Raw genomic sequence first — 25,667 nt, 5'->3', positions numbered from 1 at the left:
ATTGTTTTGCCCTGGCCAGTTTGGCTCAGCAGTTAGAGCATCGGCCTGTGGTCCAGAGAGACCTGGGTTCGGTTCCCGCTGAGGGCACGTACCTCAGTTGCAGTTTGTCCCTGGCCCTGGTTGGGTCATGCACGAGGCAGCCACTCAATGTGTCCTTTTCACATCGATGTTTATCTCTCTCTCTCTCTCTCCCCCTCCCACTCTATCTGAACAAAAAACGAAAAAATGTCCTCGGGTGAGGATAAAAAAAAAAATTGAGATTGTTTTGCCCTTGCTGGTTTAGCTCAGTGGTAGAGCATTGGTCTTCGGGTTGCGGGTTCAATTCCCAGTCAAGGTCATTTACCTGGGTTGCAGGTTCAATCCTTGTTATGCTGTGCAGGAGACAACCAATCCATGTGTCTCTCTCACTTCAATGTTTCTTGCTCTCTCTCTCTCTCTCCCTCTCTGTCCCTCCCTTCCACTCTATCTAAAAATCAATGGGGAAAAAAATAGCCTCAGGGGATGGTGGGGGAGAGATAAACCACAGAACTTATATACATGTATGCATGAACAGTGGACATGGACAACAAACTGGGGACAGGGCAGGAAGGGAGAGGGACGGGGGAATCAGTGGGGGAAAAAGGAGAAACATCTGTAACAAAAATTAATAAACTCACACTTCTGATAAAAAAAAAAAATAGCCTCAGGTGAAAAGTAGCAAAACAAACAAACAAAAAATTATAAATTGAGATTATTTTGTTTGTTATTAATTTTAAATTTTATTTTGATTTTACATTATATAACAGCCATAAACAGCAGGCACTCATATATATATATATAACATGCCTTATGCACATGGTTTATTTCCTCCTAGAAAAAAAAGCCAGCATATTATTTAAATCTGAGAAATAAATCCTTATGTTAACTATAAGATGTTTTACCACTTTTAGTTTACCATCTTTTTTACCTGCTGAAGTACACAACAGTGAACTTCATAGTAGTACTATGTATTTACATAGTAGTAAGTATTATAAATCATCAGATAGAAAATAAAATACTTATTCTCTTACGACAATCATTGTCTTTGACCTGCACCTTGTTAACCCTGGTATATAATAGAGGGTACTAAAATTTAGTCATTTTCATATTAAGATGACCAAAATAGGGGCTTATCCTCCAAACAGAATAATTCAATAAAACTCTGTAAACCATCAAGTCATCAGATAAGTTTATTTGCAAAATAAGTCACTCTCAGAAGTTTACTTACATGATAGTCAGCTTCAGGAAGTTTAATACCAGGAAATAAGTCACTAGTTATTCCATTAAATAAGGGTATATCATGTGATAAAAATTTTGGTTCATTTACATCTTTAATTGATCGAAGAAGCTAAAATCATCCAAAATGTGCATTATTAAGTTAATTGCCAGTATTTGCCCTCTCCTCCCCCAGGCCCAAAGTCAAAGTTTCTTTTACATTGTTCCATGGAATCCCCCTACTGAAAAGCCAACACTATGCTTATCAAGCCAAAAACATCCTTCCATTCATATAAAGTATAATGAATAACATAACTACTAAACTAACATTTCAACCCCAATAAAAAGACTCAAAGCAAGAATTCTTTTTGTTGTTGTTTGCCTATTTATAGTTCCTGATCAACCTCACTAAAAAATTATCTTTCTACTCAAGCTTTCACAGTGTATATATTTAATACTTACAAGTATATCTTCATTTTCATCTGGAAATTTTAGTTTTAGGTTTCCAGCAGCCACTAAAACTGCTTTCACTGCTCGCATTCCATAGTCATAATGAAACTGCGATGAGAGCTGCTCTGAGCAAAGCCTATAGGTCATTACTATCTTCACAGACAGAGGTTTTGCATTCAAAAATCCATAGGAGTAGAGGGAGATTTCTGCTATGAGGGCATAGTTTGGAACCATCATAGCCACTGTTCTAAAAAGAACCTGAAGTATATAATAAATGAAATGTATCATTTACATAAAGAAAACCATTTTTAAAGTGGAGCATAAGTACCCAAAGATATTATGTTAATATTCAAGTTTATTCCCTCAATGCAGCACCTTTTCATTAACTGTGTAATTTTTCACTAGCACTTTAATAGTTTTTATGTACTTTAATAATTTTTAGGCATCTAAAAAAATTTTTTGGAGGTTTGCCATACAGGAAATGGAAAAGGGAAATTACAAATATATGTGAGAAAACTTTTGGTTAACAAACGTACCCTCTTAAAAAATATTACCTTAAGATTGTCTGGCAATTCAGAACGTCCTGCATAGCCAGGATTCATGGTAATAGCTACAAAACAGTTGGGATTGAGTTTAAGTTCTGTCCCTTCAAAAACAAATACTTCCAACTTTTGCTGAATGGCTCTCTGAATGCAAAGGATCTGTTGAGCTACCACCGACAACACTTCCAACTCAATTCGATTAAATTCATCAAAGCAAGCCCAAGCACCAGAAGAAGCCAATCCTTTAAAAAACTAACGACAAGAAAAAGGGAGATGATTTTTCTTAAGAAAAGGCATCACTTGTTAAAACAAGTATTTAACCTTATAAGTCAAAATTGACAGTTAAGCTTAATAAAAGCCCAAGGATATAAACAATGTATTTACTTCTAAAACTGTAAAGGACAAACACATGCTATGCGAACATACAGTAAAAATTTTTCCCATTAGGCACACCTTACCCCCTAGACTTTAAAAGAATAGCAAGAACTAGCAGCCAGAGTTAATAGATAACCATTATATTGTATAGATAACCATTGCATTGTGAGAACCGTCCCTCAGTCATAACAGCTAACCGCAGATATCAGCTTCTGTAAATGCTTGCTTGCTCCCAAACTTTTAGCCCAAATTCCTTAACAGGGGCTAAGACAACTATATAAGAAACCCACTCCCTGAGCTCGGGGCTGCTCTCTCCTCTGCGTAGGATGGGACAGCGACTGTGCGGCTAATAAAGCTCTCTTAATTTGAACCCAGTTTGGAGTCTGAGTCTGGTCTGTCTCGTTGGTCTACAACAAAACAAAGGTTCAAGTAATGCTTAAACCATATTCAAATGTTTAAACATGAGTTTGCTTCATTTTATCTAGTGAGACCTAGCTGTAAGTTTATAACATTTAAAATGTAACTTTACCTTTCCCATTGCTAGATAATCTAGCCCATCTGAACAGTTGAATACCACACACTGTACAGCAAGAGCTTTAGCCAAGTCCTTGGTGGTTTCCGTTTTTCCTGTGCCTGCTGGCCCCTCTGGAGCACCTCCAAGATTTAAATAGAAGGCACCTATCTGAAAAGAAAAACTTATGTGAAAAGAAATTCATGCTTAACAGAAAAAGGAAAAAAAGCCCTGGCCGGTTTTGCACAGTGGTTAGAGCATTGGCTTGCGGACCAATAAGCCCTGGGTTCCATTCTGGTCAAGGGCAGGTACTTCAGTTGTGATTTGTCCCTGGCCCTGGGGTCGTGTGGGAGGCAGCCAAGAGATGTGTCCCTTTCACATTGATGTTTCTCTCTCTCCCTCCCACTCTATCTGAACAAAAAAAGGAAAAATGTCCTCGAGTAAGGATTAAAAAACACACAAAACCTTAGATAATTGCTTACAAAATGGATCGATTTAATTTTAGTTGTGACTTTAGAGAGGCAGTAATACAATTATATTGTTCAGTTAATTTTTAGCACACAATTTTCTAGCAGCACAAAGAATAATCAGTTTATAGAGTTTTAAAAGAGTGAAAATTTATCAAAATCTCCTTATCTTTTAATAATTTATGTATATTATATTTGCCTTTAAAAACAAAGAAAATCTAGCCTTGAGGTGTTAAAACTTGGCCAGAAAGGTTTAATTAGAAGTGACTGTGGAGATAATTATAGAGTTCAATAATGACAATCTCTTGGCTAGCCTCAAAGAGAGTAAACACCTGAAAATTAGTGTTATGAATCACAGGCCCATCAGTTGGAAGAGAAACTTATGACCTATTATACAGTTTTATCTATGATTCACCCTGGCTATTGATCCTGATACGTTTGGTATGTTCTCCATTCCTATAACACTGTTCTGTACTTCTCTTACCAGTAGTATTGCTTTCTACCTTGCATTACAGTTAAGTATGTACATTTTTTCCTCTCAATTAGTCCTTAATTTCAATGAACACAACATCAGTAATATCTGAATGCTGTCTGTGTCCCCAAAATGACTAGAATAGTGGCTGAACAAGTTTATTTTATTATTTTACTTTTTAATTTTTTATCCTCACCCGAGGACATTTTTGCATTTATCTTAAGATAAAGCGGGAGCGAGAGAGGGAGGAAGAGAGAGAAATATCAATGTGAGAGAGACACAATGAGTGGTTGCCACCCACATGACTCCAACCGAGGCTGGGGACAAACTGCAACTGAGGTACATGACCTAGGGGGAACTGAACCCAGGCCTCTCTGGTCTGCAGGCTGACACTCTAACCGCTGAGCCAAATTGGCCAGGGCTGAACATGTTCAGAAGTATATAGATTACAGTCAACTCTATAACTATGAAGTTTGTTTCACAAAAACTACTGAAAGTTTGAGAAATTTAACTCCTTTTAGGAAAAATAAGATTAAAGGACACAAGGCTGTACATATAGGAAATCAGGAGGTTTATGGGAACTCTTGTACTGTCTACTTCATTTTGCTGAGAACCTAAAACTGCTCTTTAAACAGCCTATTTTAAAAATAAATAATAGCCCTGGCCGGTTTGGTTCAGCGGTTAGAGCGTTGGCCTGCAGTCCTGAGAGACCCGGGTTCGGTTCCCGCTAAGGGCACGTACCTCGGTTGCAGTTTGTCCCAGGCCCTGGTCGGTTGTGCGGGTGGCAGCCACTCGATGTGTCCCTTCACATCGATGTTTCTCTCTCTCTCTCTGTTCCTCTCTCTCCCTCCCACTCTACCTGAACAAAAAAAAAAAAAGGAAAAATGTCCTCGGGTGAGGATAAAAAAATAAAATAAAATAAAAATAAATAATAAACAAACCTATAAAAATCATAAATATTTTTACATTTACTAATATAAAACAATAGACATCTAAAAAGCAATATCAATGATATTTTATCTATCTTAAATTTATGATAGATGCTACACTGTTAATGTCCATTAATTTGTTTGCTGGAAACCTCTCCCTTTATAATCTCAAGAAAATACTTACAACTGTGTTCCTTTTATTATGGATAATACATATACTAGGAGTCTTTTGTTTTTCAATCTAGTGCTGTATACAAGTGTTTAATGTGCTTCTGATATTACTACTCAAACGTTGTGAGCTTCGTCTTGTTTGAGACTCTCTGTGCTTCCTGGACTTGTATGTCTGTTTCCCTCACCAAGTTAGGGAAGTGTTCTGCCATTATTGTTTCAAATAGGTTTTCAATTTCTTGTTCTCTCTCTTCTCCTTCTGGCACCCCCAACATTCAAGATGCGAATGTTAGCATGCTTGAAGTTGTCCCAGAGGCTCCTTACACTACCCTCATTTTTTTTATTCTTTTTTCTTTTTGATGTTCTGATTGGGTGTTTTTTGCTTCCTTAGATTCCAAATCGATGGTTTGCTTCTTGGCTTTACCTACTCTACTATTGAATCTGTGTAAATTATTCTTTATTTCAGTTATTGCCTCAAGACGAACCCTAAGAGGCCCACACCAAGACACATTATCATCAAAATGCAAAAGGTTCACGACAAAGAGACAATCTTAAAAGCAGCAAGAGAAAGGCAACTAGTTACCTACAAGGGAGTTCCCATAAGGCTGTCAGCTGATTTCTCAAAAGAACTTTGCAGGCCAGAAAGGAGTGGCAAGAAATATTCAGAGTGATGGAAAGCAAGAACCTACAACCAAGATTACTCTATCCTGCAAAGCTGTCATTTAGAATTGATGGCCATATAGTTTCCCAGACAAGAAAAAGTTAAAGGAGTTCATCACCACCAAACCGTTATTATATGAAATGATGAAGGCTCTTTTTGAAGAAAAAGATAAAATATAAGAACAAACAAAATGGCAATGAATACATTATCTATCAACAATGGAATCTACAAACAAAATGAACAGGCAGAACAGAAACATTCTCACAGATACAGAGAACATTTTGTTGGTTGCCAGATGGGAGGGGGGTTGGGGGAATGGGTGAAAAAGGTGAAGGGATTAAGAAGAACAAACTGGGTGCTAGACTGACAAACCTCAAAGAGAAGGGGGTTAGGGGGTGGGAAGAAACAAACCAAAGAACTTATATGCATAACCAATGGACACAGACAACAGTGTGGGGAGCGGGAGTGGGGAGGAGGGGGTCAATGGGAAAAAAATGAGGAACATCTGTAATATATCCAACAGTAAAAAAAAAAAAGTTGTGAGCTTCCATCTCACAAGTATTCATAGCTTTGGATTTCACTGAGGTCCCAGATAGGACATAGAAGCTTAAGATTCACTTCCTCAACAGATATTCAGAGAGTAATTATGTGCTTGTTCGCCGCTAGAGTAGAAAACAAGACAGACATAGTCTTTGCCCTTAGGTAGCTTCCTGAGAAATTAGAGGGTTTGGTAAAACATTTTATTGTAGACACACTAGTATCCTACCCAGGATCCCTTTACTGGTCATTGCCTCTATCCCCCAACTACTGGAGTGTCAGCTACAAACAGCTACCAACTGTTCTTTTCTCCTGAAAATTGCTCTCTACTAATAGAAGCTACCCCGCTAGCATATACCTGAAAGCTCACTTACACCCCTAACCCCAAGGGTGACCCATAGCCAATAACTATAAAGAGATTTAAAGGCAGACCCTTTTGACTTAAAGTGGGATACCTTTGTGATGAAATTTCATGCTCCAAAGCTCCCTGTGAGATCATGCTAAGAATATATATCTGATGAAATCACATCTTTCCTTAGCTTTTCCCCCTGCTTTCCTCACTTCCTTACAGGTGTTTACTGAGAGCATTCCCTGGAAATCATTTGCCCAAGAATTACCATTCATCTCTACTTCTAGAGAACTCAGTCAAAGACACTTTAATTTTATTTACTCAGCACAGGTGGATTGATGTTTCCTGATGCTCCTCCTCAATTTCCAGGTAGGGTTGCCAGATTTAACAAATTTAAATATTGGATGCCCAGTTAAATTTGAATTTCTGATAAACAATGAATAAATATGTCCTGTGCAATATTTAGGACATATTTATACTAAAAATTTTCTTGTTGTTTATTTGAAATTCAAATTTATCTGGCAACCCTAATCCCAGTTGTTTGTTTGTTTGTATTTTGTAAGAGTCATAGCTATATCTTCCATAGCTTCCCAACAAGCACAGACCTCAGCACCAAATCCCTACATTTTAGCTCTCTCCCTCCTTTTCAACAGAACAAACTTCGAGTTTTAAGGCCCAAATGTACTTTCCTCATCCTTCCTGTCATCTCTCCCACAACTCCATTGCAAAAACTAATACTATTTTCTGAAGCTCCAGTTTTCTCTTTAAATCCCCAGTATCTTCCCTTTTCAATAGGAGTGACTCATAATTTTCAAACATTAGAATGCAAACACTCTTGTATTCTACAAAAACACTCCAAATTAAATATTCATTACTATAATTTTACATAAAAGAAATGTGGAATTAGGAAGGAATAGCTGTATTCAACTATCTCTGGTAAGAGAATAAAATAAGAATAGCCACGTTCAATTTGGACAAGAAAATATAACACCACACCAAAAAGTAATCTTTAATGTGTGAATTAAAATAATTTAAATGCAGCCCAGCTGGTGTGGCTCAGTGGTTGAGCGTGGACCCATGCACCAAGAGGTCACCAGTTTGATTCCCGGTCAGGGCACATGCCCAGGATGTGGGCCTGATCCCCAGGGAGGGGCATGCAGGAGGTGGCCAACTGATATTCTCTTTCATCGATGCTTTTATCTTTCTCTCTCCCCCTTCCTCACTTTCTAAAAATCAATAAAGAAAAATATTTTTAAAAATAAATAAAATAATTTAAATGCATACCAATGTTCTGTAACATCTGTCAGTTAGAGGAGTAATGACAAGTCGAGGTGAGTTGCCAAGATATTCATACGCATATTTCACATCGCAATTAATGATATGAACTCGAGCATTCTCATATTCCCAATAATATCGAAGCTGAGCAAGCCACTGGAAATCTGTATCATGTGAGACACCTAAAAAAGAAAAAAAGTAAAACAAGACATATAATTCTGAAATGGAAATAATTTGAAAAAAGGGTATTTTATCTTCTTTTATAATAGCAAATATTATAACAATTCATGTTTTCCAATTTGTAGAAAAGATCATATAAGATAAATATTGAGAGAGAAAATAAACATTTAAGTCTTTGTTTGTAGAGTTACTGATATTTTATCATTACTATTAAAGAAAAAAGTCACAAACCCATATCAATCATGTCCATGACCACATCTCTAGCGTGGACATCAATAGTAACCAAAGCCCCCAGAGTAGTCCTGGTCTGCTTGGACAATTTTCCTCTCACCAGCTCTACAATATCATTTAGTTGATTCTGAAGTTCCTTATAGTACTTCTTTAATCCCTACAAAATAAAAAAAACAATTAAACCAATGTTATATAATACCTAAAATATGTATTTAATGTATTAACTTATATAAAACAATTCTGACTTCAAAATATATCTCAATATAGAAATGAATTATAGAATAGAGTAAGTTTTGCTGAGGCCTAGTATAAAATATAACAACACATTTTCAAAGAATTGGATAATTTTAATGCTACATGTAGAAATTCAGGGTAAGACTGGCTTTGCAAAGAAGAAAACTATTGCATGTAGAAAAGAATGTTACTTAAAATCCATTAATACTCTCTGGCTGGTTTGGCTCAGTGGTTAGGATATTGGCCTGCAGACCAAGGAGTCGCAGTTTTGATTCTGGACAAGGGCATGAACCTCGGTTGCAGTTGGGTCCCTGGCCCTGGTCAGGTCATGTGGGAGGCAACCAATTGATGTGTCTCTCTCACATCGATGTTTCTTCCTATATATGTCTCTCTCTATCCCTCCCACCACTCTATCTGAAGATAAATGGAAAAATATCCTTGGGTGAAGATTTAAAAAAACAAATAAATAAAATAAAATAAAATCCAATAATGCTTTACCTTTGTCCCACCACTTATAACTTCCTGTGTCTCAGAAGTCCAGAACATTTGAGAAACACAAAGTACAACTTGGCCAGGCCACTCTCGAACCCAGTCTCTTCTTGCAGAGTCTGGATAAGCCTGAATAATTATAAAGCATTTCTAACTTTAAAATATTTCTAAAGGGAAAAAAATAAACTAAATGTCTAACAATAGAAAAGCAGAATATTTGGTACAGTGTAGGCTAGAATATCATATAATCATGAAAAAATTTAGATTGCTATATAAAAAAAACTGAAAATACTTTATAAATTATGATTATATTTTTGAAATATTTATATAATTTTTATGTTCTTTTGCTGTGGGGAATTGTCAAGTTTTCTAAATAGAATACAGATTGCTTCTATTATAATAAAATATAAAGGCCTTATTAAATTGTAAAAAATAGATCAGTCTAATAGATTATATATATTGATGCCAAGATTTCATTAAAAAGACCACTATATAATTTAGTGGAAAATTGGACTAGTAGTTAGAACCCTTGTATTATTAATCCATAGCAATTCTAAAAATTTGTATGAAGAAAGAATATAATTTGAATAATCATATACAGGGTGGGGCAAAAGTAGGTTTACAGTTCTTCATATGGAAAATAATACAGTAATTAATAATAATAATAGAATAAACTGTGTTTCATGTACTCACAACTGTAAACTTACTTTTGCTTTACCCTGCATTTGTTCAATTGTAATTGAACAGAGTGTTCAAATTGTAATTTGTTCAAAGTATACTTTCATGTCTTTCTAACATTTTTTATATATTTAAAGGAATTTGGGGGTTTTAAAAATAACTTAATTCAAAAGTAAATGATAATAGCAGATCCAAATTATAACTTGAAATAAACAACTAAAGAACAAAGTATGACGTTGATGCTAATGAAACTATATTTAATATAACATCATCTTAAATATAAGATAATAACACCATTTTCAGTATGATTTATATATAAACATAAGGATATAAATATATTATTATTAAAATGCCTTTTGATTAGCAATATTTAGAAATAAATGCAAATGACAAACTAACCTAAGCTTCAAAGAAGCTTGATTTTCAAAGAATGGACAAGCCATTGCCAGGTACATAGAAGACAAATTTCTATACTTATTAATGGAATACTTGAATGGAAAATGTTGATTCTATCCTATGTGTTTTAGTTTGTTTAGAGTCTTAAGTAGAAAAGAGAGAGAGAAAATCAAGATTTATCTACAGAAACATTGAAACTGAACAGAAAGATGAGCTTCATAGGACTCTTGGTAAAAGAAAAAAGATACCTCACTCACATAAAGGGAGTTGCTGGATATAAGGCTGCAATACCCTTTAAAATGATTTTTTTAACTACACAACTATTCCTTTGTAGTCCTCTAAAGCTGAAATATACTGAAGTTTATCATTCAAGGTTAGGTTAACTGGATTAGCACAAATGAGGTACATGTAGTGCCTATGTGTTCTGTTTCTTTTAAATATACACCCTCCTTTAATGTTTGTTCAACTCATTTCAAGATTTTAAGTAACTAAGTGTAAACAGCAGTAAGTGAACTAGATCGTGCATTTTAATACCTGTGTTTGAGGTTCTTTCTGATTCCAGAGCCTTTACACAGGATGCTAAGATGCTCTTCTACTTGTTCTTTACCTGGTTCATTCCCACTTGTCCTTTGGGTCTCAGTTTCAATTTCACTTCCTCTAACTGCCTACCTCTAAATTATATACACCTTATTGTTATTCTTTTGTAGTACTTAATTACATATTATCATCAATTCTTACTAATATTATTGTTAGAAACAAAAAAGTAAATAAAGTAATAAATGATTGTATGTAAATAGTAAGAACTTTAAGTGTTAATTTACTGGTACCCATTCAAAACCTCCTAAAAGAAAGCATTTACAGAATATAAGGTATACATGAAATTCTAGGAAACGCACCAGCCTGGCTGCAGCAATCACATCATGAATACTCCGGAGCATTAAATCTTCCACTTGAATGAGCCACTTTTCCACAGCACCTCGTGCTGCAGACGTGGAAATAAGTGCAATCAGCTCCACGCGCTCACCTTCAGAGCTATACATGGCCTTAATGTCCAAGTTGGGAAGGAACTCCAATTTAGCAATGCCTTCAAAGCATTTTTTTAAATGAGGCTGAACTCTAAGTGGATCTTTGGTCTCTGACAAAATCTCTAACATTTCATCATTAGATAAGAAGAAAAAACTAGAGAAGAACATGCAAATACAAAAGCTTTAATTATAATTCATCACACATTAGAAACTTTCAATTATAGCACAAGTGATTATCCATCATACCGAGGGAAGAAAAGTCGTTTCTTTTCAAGATATGCATTAAGCCCTTTCATAATTTTCTCCAAAAGTTCATTGCAGGTCTGTAGTTTTTCCAATAAACCTGTTAAAGAAGTAGCAGCAAGAACCTAAAAGAGACACATTCATTCAGTTCATCACTTATATAACAGATATAATTATAAAACCTAAACATTAATCTATATTATATGTCAAAATGTTAAAATGTCAAAAGGTTTATGAAAATTGTCATAAAATTTTTTTGTAATAGAAAACTATCAAAATTCAATAAACCACAACTCTTCTAATCAACCCAAAGATTCTAGTTACAAATAAGAAGTTATGACTGTCATGCATATTTTCATTTCTCCTATACTCTTTTTGTTGCTATTGTTAATCCTCACCCAAGAATATTTTTCCATTTTTGACAGAGTATAAGTAAGGGAGGGAGAGAGAGAGAAACATCAATGTGAGAGAGACACATCACGGCAGGGATTGAACTTGCAACCCAGGTATGTGCCCTTGACCGGGGATTGAACCCATGACCCTTCAGTCCTCGGGCCAACACTTTAACCGCTGAGCCAAACTGACCAGGGCTTCTCCTATATTCTTTTGAGTGACGTGGGAAGAGTCTGTTAGGTTGGTGTGTGATATAATTTTTATAACTGTCAACTATAAACAACAATTTACATGTATGAGTTGGTAAACTACATCCCATAGGCTAAATTCAGCCTGCTACCAATTTTTCATTTTTTCAGTTTTATGATATATAATTAACAAATAAAAATTGTATATATTTAAGGTGTACAACTTGATGTTTTAATGTACATATACGTTGTGCTGCCAATTTTTGTATGGCCCACAGTGAAGAATTATTTTTACACTTTTAAAAGGTTAGAAAAATTAAAATAATATTTCATGGCTCACAAAAATGTCAGTCTATAGACAGTTTTACTGTAGCACAGGCACATCCATTCAGTTACAAATTGTCTGGCTACTTTCTTGCTACAATGACAGCAAAGTTGACTAGTTGGAAAAAACAAACAAAAAAACCCATGTCTCTAGACCCAGAGACATAGAAAGGAGTATGATTCAGATTGACAAACTTCAGAGGTGGGGGGCAAGGAGGAGGGAGGAGATAAACCAAAGAATTTATGTACATGTATGTATAACCAATAATTATAGACAACAGTGCTTGATTGGGGGGTGGGGGGGTGGGATAGGGAGAAGGGTGTCTGGGGGGGGGGGAGAAGGAGAAACATCTGTAACATAAATAAATAATAAATAAAAAATTTTAAAAATCATTAAAAAAAAAACATGTCTCACAGAGCCTAAAATATTTACCATCTGGCCCTTTGCAGAAAAAAAATTGGCTGACATCTCACCTGTAAATTATGTCTCACAAAGTTCCCCAAAAGTCAACATATAAGGCAAAAATCCTTGTAACTCATAAATATCAGTGTACTATTTATTCTCAATAAGTCCAGCAAAGCTACTTTTTCATCCAGCATTGAAACAAATTACTTAAGTAAAATACTGGATTTTAAAAAGTGGACATGTATCTATGGACTTTGCATAATATGCAAATGAAAAATAATTAGTATGTCTTTCAACATTAGACTCACATTCAATAAGGTGCTATACTCACTAGGAAAGACACAGTGAGACCAACTAAGAGAACTGCAGGTTCTTTTTTCCATTCACTCCCAAGCATATAGGCATTGAGTGGAATTACCTGCACTACTCATTCTCTCTCTCTCCATTTTATTTTATTTTATTTTATTTTATTTTATTTTATTTTATTTTATTTTATTTTATTTTATTTTATTTTATTTTATTATTTTATTTTATTTTATTTTATTATTTTATTTTATTTTATTTTATTTTACTATTTATTTTACAAGAGGAAGGGAGTAGTGAGTATATGTCATAGAAGTGAGTTAAATGTATATGTAAAGCAGTTCCACCACCCAACAAGGGGTTATAATCCAAAATATATAAAGAATACATACAACTCAACACCAAACAAATGAACAATCCAATTAAAAAATGAGCAAAGGCCCTGGCCGGTTTGGCTCAGCGGTTAGAGCGTTGGCCTGCGGTCCTGAGAGACCCGGGTTCGGTTCCCGCTAAGGGCGCGTACCTCGGTTGCAGTTTGTCCCCGGCCCTGGTCGGTTGTGCGGGTGGCAGCCACTCGATGTGTCCCTTTCACATCGATGTTTCTCTCTCTCTCTCTGTTCCTCTCTCTCCCTCCCACTCTACCTGAACAAAAAAAGTGGAAAAATGTTCTCGGGTGAGGATAAAAAAAAAAAAAAATGAGCAAAGGACCTGAGTGCTTCTCCCAAAAAGACATACAAATGGCCATCAGATATATGAAAAGCTGCCCAACTTCACTAGCTATTAAGGAAATGCAAATCAAAACTACAGTGAGATAACCATTTCACACCCGTTAGAATGGCTATTATCAACAAGACAAGAACAAGTGTTGGAGAGGTTGTGAAGAAAAAGAACTCTCATTCACTGCTGGTGGGGACATAGACTGGTACAGCCACTTTGTAAAACAGTATGAAGGTTCCTCAAAAAATTAAGAATAGACTTACCATATGACCCAGCAACCCCTCTTCTGGGTATCTACCCAAAAAATTTGAAAACATTTATTCGCAAGGATATATGCACCCCTATATTCATTGCAGCATTATTCACAGTAGCCAAGACATGAAAACAACTAAAGTGTCCTTTGATAGGTGACTGGATAAAGATGTGGTACATATATACAACCACTCAGCCATAAGAAAAAAAAAAAGAAATACTGCCATTTGCAACAACATGGATGGGCCTTGAGAATATCATACTAAGCTAAATAAATCAGATAGAAAAAGTTAAGAACCAAATGATTTCACTCATATGTGGGATGTAAAACTGAAAGCAACAAATGAAAAATAAGAAAAACAAACAAAAACTCATAGACACAGACAACAATATGATGGTTATCAGAGAGAAGGGGTGTGAGGAGTAGTAAAGGTAAAGAAGTCAAGTATATGGTGACAGAAGATGATTTGACTTTGGGTGGTGGGTACACAATGTAATATATAGATCATGTACCATAAAAATGTACACTTAAAACTTATATAATCTTATTAATCAATGTCACCCCAATAAATTTGGTTTAAAAAAATTACCAGTAGTATATCTTATGAATTGAAAAGTAAAATTATTTTAGTGCTTTATGCTTTCTTACATTTTTCTGAACTTTATAGTTTGTATACAATGAGCAGGTTTTATTTTTTTAATCAGATAAAAGGCCAAATGCTTTTTTTAAATAGCCAAAAATAAAGGTTCCCCTTTATTTGTAAGAGAGAAAACAAATACTACACCTTTGGATCTTTTGCACAAAACTTCATGATGTCCCTCCAATGTCTGTCTACTGTCTGAAATTGACGTCCTTCTTCTGGCATCTGTTGCATGATATCCTCAGAACAAAAAATGGGCTCCAAGTATAGCCAATGAGCTTGTACTTTTAACCATTCATCAATTGTTTCTTGTATTCGAATCAAACGGTCCTCCCAGGCCTTAATGAAAAGCATAGTGCACTAAATTCCAGTTATTAAAGAAAACCCATAAATTATAGCAATACATGTGCATTTAAAATTTACTGCTATTTTAAAATCAATGTACAACAGCTCTAAGTCATGTATGGGTGTCTCACATGGGTTTAGAAAAACTCTAAGAGGTCTGAAGTTTTCCTAAATCACTGGAACTCACAACTGGAAATGACTGTAGTTATTTAGACCAATTTCCTAATTCCTAGGTAAACAATCCCAACTCCAAAAAACATCCAGGAATATATTCTGATCTACACCAATGGTTATCAACCTAGGGGATATTTTGTCCCTCAACCCAAATGACATTCAACAATTTCTGGAGACATTTTCATCTGTCACAACAGACAAGATGAGGGTACTACATCTAGTGGGTAAAAGTCAGGGATACTGCTAAACTTCTTACAATGTGCAGGACAGGCCTCGCAACAATAAATTATTTAGCCCAAAATGTCTTTAGTGCTAGGGTGAAAAACCCTGCTCCACATCAACACAATTTGGATAAAAACAAACAAAAAGTCTCCTTACTCTCACAGGTCTCCTAGACTTGATAAGACATTTCATTAACTGAAGCCATTCATATAATCTCTCTTTGGTTCTTAAATATATGGCCTAAGGTCCGATATATATCAAGAGATTAGGCCTCATATTTTATTGTTTTTAAAGCTCTAAAAGAGCTTTTAAATGTCTTATAAATTCTCTCTTATTAGACAAGAAATTTCTGCAAAATTTGCTGTCATTGGAGAAGATATTTTTAATAAAACATAATTTGTTTCTTTTCAAAGTCATTAGAGTTAAAGTCTCAGATCTGTTCTATATAGTTCCACATGAGTTTTTAAATATCTGTTCCTGTATTTCTCCAAAGTTATCCAACAAACTGACTTATTTCCACAAAAGTATATATATATAATAAGATTGCAATTTTTACAAATGACCAGGAACTATCTTGTTTAACATACCTTGATCTCTTTTTCAAATGGTTTAATGAAAGGTGAGCCTCTCATTGTCTGAGTTTTTATAATTTGATCATCAAGGATAGTCTGAATTTCATCTACTGAAGAAAGAATACAGACTCCAGTTTCACGATACAGATTTATATGAAAAGCAATATCATCCCAAGTTCCTATCATTGTATGCATGGCCTTCTCTAATGAAAATTCCTAAAATGGAAGAAAGAAGAAAGAATAGGATGGCGAAAAATGAATGTTATTTTCTATATTGGCTTTCCCTAATAAACTCAGTAAGCACATGCCTTAAAATAATCTGGTTACACCATAATTAAGTTAGAAAAGTTTTTTGAACAAGTTAAAAATTCCTAAGGAGAATGAATGATAATGCAGTTTTTTAAAAATTCACTTGATATGAAAACTACTGCTGTCAGTTCTAGAATAGACATCAGAATAAAATACCTCCTGGACTTTCCCTAAAGTAGTTTTTCTTCAGTCTATAATCTGAAGATGTTTTCTGTGTATTTAAAGAAGCCTAGAGGAGTATACATACACAACACATCACATGCCACACAAACATATCCACCCAATATTCTAAATGGAAAGATTATATAACAAGACTTGCATATTATCACGCTGGCTGGTTTTCTCAGTGGTTAGCGCATCGGCCCACGGACCAGAAAGTCACAGGTTTGGTTCCCACTAAGGGCAAGTACCCTGGTTGCAGTTTGTCCCTGGCCCCGTTTGGGGTCAGATGGGTGGCAACCAGTCAACATGTCTCTCTCACATCGAGGTTTCACTCTTTCTCATCCTCCATCTCTCCCCTCCTGCTCTATCTGAAGATAAATGCAAAAAATGTCCTCGGGTGAGGATTAAAAAAAAAGACTGGCATATTATCCATGCATATCAGAATGTGGTAGGATTAAGAAGAGGACAAAGGCGTCATTTCTAGTCTGGATTCAGGACAAGGAAGTAGGATAGAAACACACACTTTGTGGGTGGGGTTGAGAGTGATCTTCTACCACTTTCCCCCATCTACTCCCACTGCTATCCAGTACTCTACATTCAGTCACAGCAAAACCACAATTATTTAATTAACAAACTCATTTAAGAAAATAGTTCAGTTGATCTTCACATTTACCTTGCTTGCACCTGCACTTATCACTTCAAATTGTTCCAAGTATGGGGTAAGGTTTAATTTTAAAACTTTTCTCAGTGTAGTTCCAGAGTCTGGAGTCAAGTCATAGCCTACAATTTCTGACATCTGCTTCCAGTGACGTGTTCTCATTCCTGGATTACATAGGATGGAGACAGTGGGGATATTTTCCTAATGGTAAAAATATAAACAACGAGTCACTCATTTGACTTCCATACACATATACTTAAAATTATCTAATATTGTCAATGAGTATAATCAAAATCTCTATTAGATTTAGAGGGAGGAGACAAACTAACAAAATTATTTTAAAGCTCTTCTGCACAAATAAACATGTAGAAATAGCTAGGAAAATTATAAGAGTGAAAAAGAAGAGGGGTAAATGCTCTTTAAGATATTAATGTATATGATAAAACTATAGTAATTAAAATTGTTGCATTATTATATAAATACAAAGTTGTTATACATGTTATATGTAGAAATATATAGTATAAGATAACATATTATAAGAAAACACATACACATAACATGAATGGGGAAAAGGCCTGCACAAAAATGCCAAATGTAACTTTTGTTTGGAAATGAAAATTAGATATTCAAGAAAAACACTTTATCATTCTTGATACTGACATCAGAACTTTTTTTTTCTATGGGTCCATCTCTCTTTTGCTTGTTAGTTCATTTTGTTCATTAAATCCACATATGAGTGAAATCACATGGTACTTGTCTTTCTCTGACTGGCTTATTTCACTTAGCATAATGTTCTCCAGGTCCATCCATGCTGTGAAAAGGGCAACATTTTCTTTTCTTTTCTTTTTACAGCCGAGTAGCATTCCATTATGTAAATGTACCATGGTGGTTTTATTCACTCATCTACTTATGGACACCTGGGCTGTTTCCAAATCCTGGCTATTGTAAATAGCGCCACAATGAACATAGGGGTACATATATTCTTTCAAATTACTGTTTCAGGTTTCTCTGGATAAATTCCAAGAAGTGAAACCACTGGGTCATAAGGCAATTCCATTTTTAATATTTTGAGGTAACTCCATATTTTTTCCACAGTGGCTGCACCAATCTGCATTTCCAAAAACAGTGTGTTAGGATTTTCTTTTTTCTACATGCTCACCAACACTTGTTATTTGTTGATTTATTGTTGTTTGTTAATTTATTGATGATAACCATTCCGACAAGTGTGAGGTAAATATCTCATTGTGGTTTTAATTTGCATTTCTGTTGATTAATGATGCTGAACATCTTTTCATACGTCTATTGGCCATCTGTATGTCCTCTTTGAAGAAGTGGTCTATTCAGGTCCTTTGCCCATTTTTAATTGGATTGTTTTTTCGTGTGTGTGTGTGTTGAGTCTTATAAATTCTTTATTAAGCCCTTATCAGATGTATCTGCAAATATGTTCTTCCCATTCAGTGGGTTGTCTTTTTATTTTGCTGATGGTTTCCTTTGCTGTGCAAAACTTTTTAGTTTGATGTGGTCCCACATTTATTTCTTTTTCCTTTTTTCTTTTTCTTTCCAAGGAGATACATCAGAAAAAATATCACTACTAGAAATGTCCAAGATTTTACTACCTGTTTTCTTTAATGGTTTTTTTGGTTTCCAGTCTAGAACATTTTCTTTAAAATCAGGAATAAGATTAGCATACCTATTATGACTACTTCTAATCAACACTGTACTGAGTATCTCAGCCAGTGAAGAAATTAATAGGAATAATGTTGGAAATAAAAATTAAGAAAAAACTGACATTGTTCACAGATTACTATGTACAATGACTGGATATTAAAATAATATAAAAAGTTGCCCTGGCCAGTCTGGCTCAGTGGTTAGAGCATTGGCCTGTGGACCAGAGAGTCCTGGGTTTGGTTCCCGCAAGGGCATGTACCTCAGTTGCAGTTTGTCCCCGGTCTAGGTTGGGGTTGTGTGGGTGGCAGCCAGTCGATGTGTCTCTCTCATGTCAATGTTTCTCTTTTTTTCCTTCCTTCTCTCCCTCCCGCTCTACCTCAAGATAAATGTAAAAATGTCCTTGAGTGAGGATAAAAAAATAATAATAATATAAAAAGTTAAATAGAACTTCTATATACCAGCCTCAGATAGAAAACATAATTAACAAATAGATCAATTTACAAATTCAACAACAATAAAATAGAGTGCCTACGGATCAATCAAATGAAAGTTGTACAAAGCTATTTTGGAGAAGCGATATAACTTTATTATTAAAACATCTTAAAGAAAAACTAGATAAATAGAGATAAACGCCAGGTACTGATAGATTCATTATTATATAAGTGACAAAGTGCTATTATTGCTGGATTATATTCTATATTATAAAATTATAAATAATATATACTCTATAATATCATTATAAAAAGTCCACAATTTAACAATAGAAACAGCCCTGGCCGGTTTGGCTCAGCGGTTACAGCGTCGGCCTGCGGTCCCGAGAGACCCGGGTTCGGTTCCCGCTAAGGGCATGTACCTCGGTTGCGGTTTGTCCCCGGCCCTGTTTGGTCGTGCGGGTGGCAACCACTCGATGTGTCCCTTTCGCATCGATGTTTCTCTCTCTCTTCCTCTCTCCCCATCCCACTCTACCTGAACAAAAAGTAGAAAAATGTCCTCAGGTGAGGATAAAAAAAAAAAAAATTTAACAATAGAAACAACAACCAAACAATGACAGAAAAAAGATTCAGAAGATATAAACAGGCACTTCACAGAAGAAATATGAAATGTAAGTAGAATGTAAGCAGTGTAAGAGAAGAGATATTTATTTACATGACTGACTATAAGTAGGAAAATCAATAAATTAGGTAAGCAGTAATATCTAGAAGTGAAAACGAAAGAACTACACTTACACCCAAGAATGTAGATGAGTATTAGAAACATAATGTTGAGTGAAAAAACAAAAACAAAAAAATCAGGTCACAGAAGACTACGTAAACATGATATAGTTATTTTAAAATATGTTTTTATTGATTTTTTAGAGAGAGAGGAAGGAAGAGAGAAATAGAAACATCGATGTGAAAGAGAAAAATCAATCGGCTGCTTCCTGTACGTTCCCTACTGGGGATTGAGCCTGCAACCCAGGCATGTGCCCTGACTGGGAATCTAACTGGAACCTCTCAGTCACGGGATGATGCTCAATCCACTGAACCACACAGTCTGGGCCATGATATAGTTTTTATGAATTGTTATATACAAGTTGCTAAAACAAAAAAGCAGAGAATTACAAACACAGAATTTATAATACACTTTTCTTTAAGGGTTGTTAAGGGGATGAAACAGAGAGAAGCAGCAGTATTGATTATCTAATTTTCAAGTAGAGGAAAGGGTTCATGGGTGTTCATTTTCTTATTATACTTCATAACTTACATACATGTTACATATGTTCTTCAAATATTAAGTAATAAAAATGTGTTATGAAAAAAATAGTTATCTTTTCCTCTTCCCAATCCAATTCAAAGTTCATGAAAATCTACTTATACTCTAGTCACCTCCTTAGTAAAGCCTTATCTGTTCTTCAAATGACAAAATTAATTGCTCCATGTCCCATTCTCTCACAGGATACTGCTGTCCTCTACCTAAGAATTTCTTCATTATGCTTTATATTACAACCAGTTGTCCATAGCCTATTTCTCCTACCATGTTGTATTCTCCCTGAGGGTCAAAAGTCAATTTGTGTGCCTGAATGATAAAAATATTGAGCTAGAAGACTCTCACTACAGTCAATATGTAAGCCAATTAAGCAGACTATAAACACATAAAAGGCATTTATACTGGAAAAGAAGAAGTAAAACTATCTCTATTTTTAGATGACATGATCTTGTATACAGAAAATCCTAAGAAATTCATTTAAAAACTGTGAGAACTAATAAATGAGTTCAGCAAGGTTGCAGGATACAATATCAATTTACAAAAATCAACTGTATTTCTAAAAACTAGAAATAAACAATCCAAAATTGAAAGGGGGAAAATCCCATGTACAATAGCATCAAAAAGTATAAAAGATGTAGAAGACTTGTATGCTGATAACTATAGAAAATTGTTAGAAGAAATTAAAGAAAACCTAAATAAATAGATACTCCATGTTCATATTTTAGAAGAATTAATATTGTTAAGATGGCAATACTTCCCAAATCAATCTATAGATTCATTGTGATCCCTATATAAATCTCAGCTTTCTTTTTTAAAATATCCTCACCCAAAGGTATGATTTTAAAATTTATTTTAGAGAAGAAAGGAGAGAGAAAAATATATCAATGCGAGAGAAAACATTGATTGGTTGCATCCCAACCAGGGATCGAACCCACAACCTAGGTATGTGCCCAGAGCTTTCTGAGCAACTGACTTCCCTGAGAACTCAACAATGCCTTTTCCTGATGGCCTTCTTCAATCATCCACAATGACTATAGTCCTCTCCACCTGCCCAAACATATAAAAGGCTTCATTCAGCAGTTTGTTAGACACATACTGAGAAAGGTTTTGGAGGATAAGAGATGCACTGTGGCATGCCAAGCACACATGCAGCTGCCTTCCATGAAGTGGCATGTTGTCAGTCCAGCTCCACTTTGGCAATTTCTGCAGGTTCATGTTTCCAAGCAAATAAAACTGAAGCCCTTGTCTTTATGAATGAAGACTGCCCACCTTCCCATATTTCTCAAATAGTTTCCTCATTTCCTCTTTAGTGATGTCAGGAGAAAGCTTGCACACACAGAGAAGGTTATATTGAGTGAATGAACATCTTCTCTCCTGAGTTACTAAAATTCTTCAGGTCAACAATCAAGCCCTCATTTTGGCTGCTGGCCTGTTATCCATTCACAGGATTTTGGAAGAAGCAGTGACCTCTGATGTTGCTGCTGCTGGTGATGTTGATGATGCTTCCTTGGAGTATGATTTTGTTTCTCCAAGTTAAAGGTTTCATTGCCCTGCATTTTTGTACTGCTCTACCTACTATTTCCCCCTCAGAATAAGAGTGAGACTACATGGCCTCTACCATCTCCCCCCGCTGCCTTTGTTTTTTTGTACAAATTTATAAGCCAATCATAAAACTCATGAAAATTCAAGGACTCCAGAACAATCCAAAACAATCTTGGAAAAGAAGAATAAAGTTGGAGGACACATACTTACCAATTTCAAAACATATTACAAAGCCATAATAATTGAGACAGTATGGCACTAATCTAAAGAGAAACATACAGATCAATGGAACAGAATTGAGAGTCCAGAATAGAACGCTCACATTTACAGTCAACTGATTTTCAACAAAAGTACAAAGGAAATTTAATAGTCTTTTTAAACAAATGGTGTTGGAATAACTGGAGCTCCATGTATCCTATCCCTACCTCACATCACATATAAAAATTAAAACAAAATGTATCCAAAACCTAAATGTACAAATTAAGAATGTAAAATTTTTAGAAGAAAATATATGTGCAAATAATCATGGATTAGGCAATAGCTTTTAGATATGACACCAAAAGTACCAGCAACAAAAGAAAAAAATAGATTAAGTAACAGATCAAAATTAAAACTTTGTGTTTCAAAACACAACATCAAGAAAATAAAAATGAAAAAAATTCATAAGCCCAGACAGTGTGGCTCAGCAGAATGAGCATTGTCCCATGGACTGAGCGGTCCCGATTCAATTCTCCATTGGGGCACATGCCTGGGATGTAGGCTCAATGCCCAGTCAGGACATGCAGGAGGCAGCCAATCAATGTTTCTCTCTCACACCAATGTTTCTATCTCTCTCTCCCTTCCTCTCTCTCTAAAAAATCAATAAAAACATTTTTTTAAATCCATAAAATAAATGGTAAAAATATTTTGTAAATTATCTAACAAGGGACTTGTATTTAGATATATAAAATCTCTACAATTGAATAAGAGAAATCATCTAATTTTAAAATGGGCAAAAAATTTGAATAGATATTTCTCCAAAGAAAACATATAAGCACATGAAAGATGCTTAATATTATAAGTCAGCAGGTAAATGCAAACCCAAACCACAAGATACCCTTCACACCCACTGGGATGGCTACAATAAAAAAATACGGACAATAACAAATGTTGGTAAGAATGTTTACAAATTGAAAGCCCCCCACATACACCCACATTGCTGGTGGAAATGTATGACAGTGCAGCAACTTTGGAAAATAGTCTGACAGTTCCACCAAAAGTTAAAAATAGAATTACCATGTGACCCTATAATTCCACTTCTAGGTATATATCCAAGAGAAGTGAAACATATGCCCACACAAAAGTTGTACATGAATATTCATAGCAACATTTTTTATAGTAGCTAAAAAGTAGAAACAACATAAATGTCTATCAAGTAATGAATGGAGAAACAAAATATAGTATATCCATACAATAGAATATTATTCATCAATAAAAAAGAATGAAGTATGATACATGTTACACCATGGATGAACCTTGGAAACATGCTAAGTGAAAGAAGTCAGTCACAAAGGCCACATATTGTATGATTCCATTTATATGAAATGTCTGAGACAAATTCATAGAGATAGAAAGTAGATTAGTAGTTGCTAGAGTCTGGGAGAAGGTGCTAGTGATTATAGGCTTACTTTTGAAGTGATGAAGATGTTCTCAAATTAGATAGTGGTGATGTTTGCACAGCTCTGTGACTATTCTAAGAAACCACTGACTGTACATTTTAAAGAGTGAGTTTTATTACATGTGCATTATATTGCAACAAATCTACTGTAAATAAAAGTAAGACAAAATAAACAAAAAAACAGTAAACTAATGATAAAATTCTAAGTACATAAAAATTATTTTTTATAAATAAAAGCAATTAACCAATACTACCCAATACCAACTTTGTTTCCAGCACAATATTATAGGACACTGGTTCTCCAAGTTTTTAAATTTCACAACAGATGTTAACAAAAATTATTTATAGGGCCAAAAGGCTTCAGGGGTGAATTCTACCAAAAATGTAAAGAAAAATTAATCCCTATCCTTCTCAAACTATTCCACAAAATTCAAGAAGGAATGCTTTCAAACTAATTCTATGAAGCCAGCATTACCCTGATACAAAAAACAAACAAAGACACTACAAGGAAAGAAAATTACAGGCCAATATCCCTGATTAACAGAGATGTAAAAATTCTCAACAAAGTATTAGCAAACCGAATTCAATAATGCACTAAAAGCATCATACAACATGATCAAATGGGATTTGTTCCAGGGATACAAGAATGTTCAATATTCACAAATCAATGTGATACACCACATTAACAAAAGCAAAGATAAAAATTGTATGATCATCTCAATAGATGCAGAAAAAGCATTCGACAAAATTCAACATCCATTTGTGATTTTTAAAAATTCTCAACAAAGTGGGTATAGAGAGAACATATTTCAACATAATAAAGTTATATATGATAAGCCAATAACTAGCATCATGCTCAATGCAGAAAGCTGAAAGCTTTACCTTTAAGATCAGGAACAAGACACAGATGCCCACTCTCACCACTTTTATTCAACACAGTATGAAGTTCTAGCCACAGAAATCAGACAAGAAAAAAATAAGTTATACAAATTAGAAAGGAAAAAGCAAAACTATCACAATTTTCAGATAATATTGAACTATGTATAGAAAACCCTAGAGACGCCAACTATTAGAATAAATGAATTCACTAAAATTGCAGAATACAAAATTAATATTCAGAAATCTGTTGCATTTCTATACACTAATAAAAAATTATCAAAAAGAGAAATAAGAAAACAATCCCAGTTACAATTGGATCAAAGAGAATAGAAGGCCTAGGAATAAATGTAACCAAGAAATGTAATCAAGAAATAAATGTGACCTAGTAATAAATGTAACCAAATGTAATAAATACAGATAAAAGACCTGTATTCTGAAAACTATAAGATGATGCAAGAATTTGAAGATGACACAAATAAATGGAAGGATATATTGTGCTCATGATTGAAAGGATATTTTTAAATGTCCATACCACCCAAAGCAATCTACAGATTTAAAGCAATCCCTATCAAAATACCAATGGCATTTTTCACAAAACTAGAACAAATATTCTTAAAATTTAGATGACACCACAAAAGACCTGGAATTGTCAAAGCAATCTTGAGAAAGAACAAAGTTGGAGATATGCTGCCTTATTTCAAACTATACTACTGAGATATAATAATCAAAACAGTATGATACTATCACAAAAACACACATAGATCAATGGAACAAAATAGAGAACCCAGAAATAAACCCTTGCTTATATGGTTAATTAATATAGGACAAAGTAGGCAAGAATACAAAATGGGGAAACTATACTTTCTTCAATACATGGTGTTGGGAAAATTGGATAGATACATGCAAAAAATTCATCTGGACCACTTTCTTATACCATATACAAAAATAATCTCCGAACAGATTAAAGACTTAAATGTAAAACATACAACCATAAGACTCCTAGAAGAAAACAGGCAGTAAACATTTGACATCAGATTTAGCAACAACTTTTTGGATACATCTTC

At 34.7% G+C, this 25,667-nt stretch overlaps 1 protein-coding gene across 1 annotated transcript in view; it reads right to left on the bottom strand.

The window, feature by feature from the left end:
• DNAH12 (dynein axonemal heavy chain 12) overlaps positions 1-25,667 on the bottom strand; it is a 276,436-nt gene that overhangs the window by 161,685 nt on the left and 89,084 nt on the right. Inside the window, exons 20-31 of the mRNA XM_036266455.1 lie at positions 17,127-17,312; positions 15,998-16,198; positions 14,814-15,008; positions 11,449-11,570; positions 11,074-11,356; positions 9,113-9,232; positions 8,381-8,537; positions 7,979-8,151; positions 3,130-3,282; positions 2,238-2,477; positions 1,696-1,941; positions 1,247-1,366 (exon numbers count right to left, since the gene is read on the bottom strand). Coding sequence (XP_036122348.1) covers positions 1,247-1,366; positions 1,696-1,941; positions 2,238-2,477; positions 3,130-3,282; positions 7,979-8,151; positions 8,381-8,537; positions 9,113-9,232; positions 11,074-11,356; positions 11,449-11,570; positions 14,814-15,008; positions 15,998-16,198; positions 17,127-17,312 — 2,196 coding nt within the window. The remainder of the gene's footprint in view (positions 1-1,246; positions 1,367-1,695; positions 1,942-2,237; positions 2,478-3,129; positions 3,283-7,978; positions 8,152-8,380; positions 8,538-9,112; positions 9,233-11,073; positions 11,357-11,448; positions 11,571-14,813; positions 15,009-15,997; positions 16,199-17,126; positions 17,313-25,667) is intronic.

The sequence above is a fragment of the Molossus molossus genome, unplaced genomic scaffold, assembly GCF_014108415.1.
Source record: "Molossus molossus isolate mMolMol1 unplaced genomic scaffold, mMolMol1.p scaffold_m16_p_18, whole genome shotgun sequence".
In the NCBI taxonomy this organism is placed as follows: Eukaryota; Metazoa; Chordata; class Mammalia; order Chiroptera; family Molossidae; genus Molossus; species Molossus molossus.
Note: the sequence above shows the minus strand (reverse complement) of the source record. Positions and strands in the feature narration are given on the sequence as shown.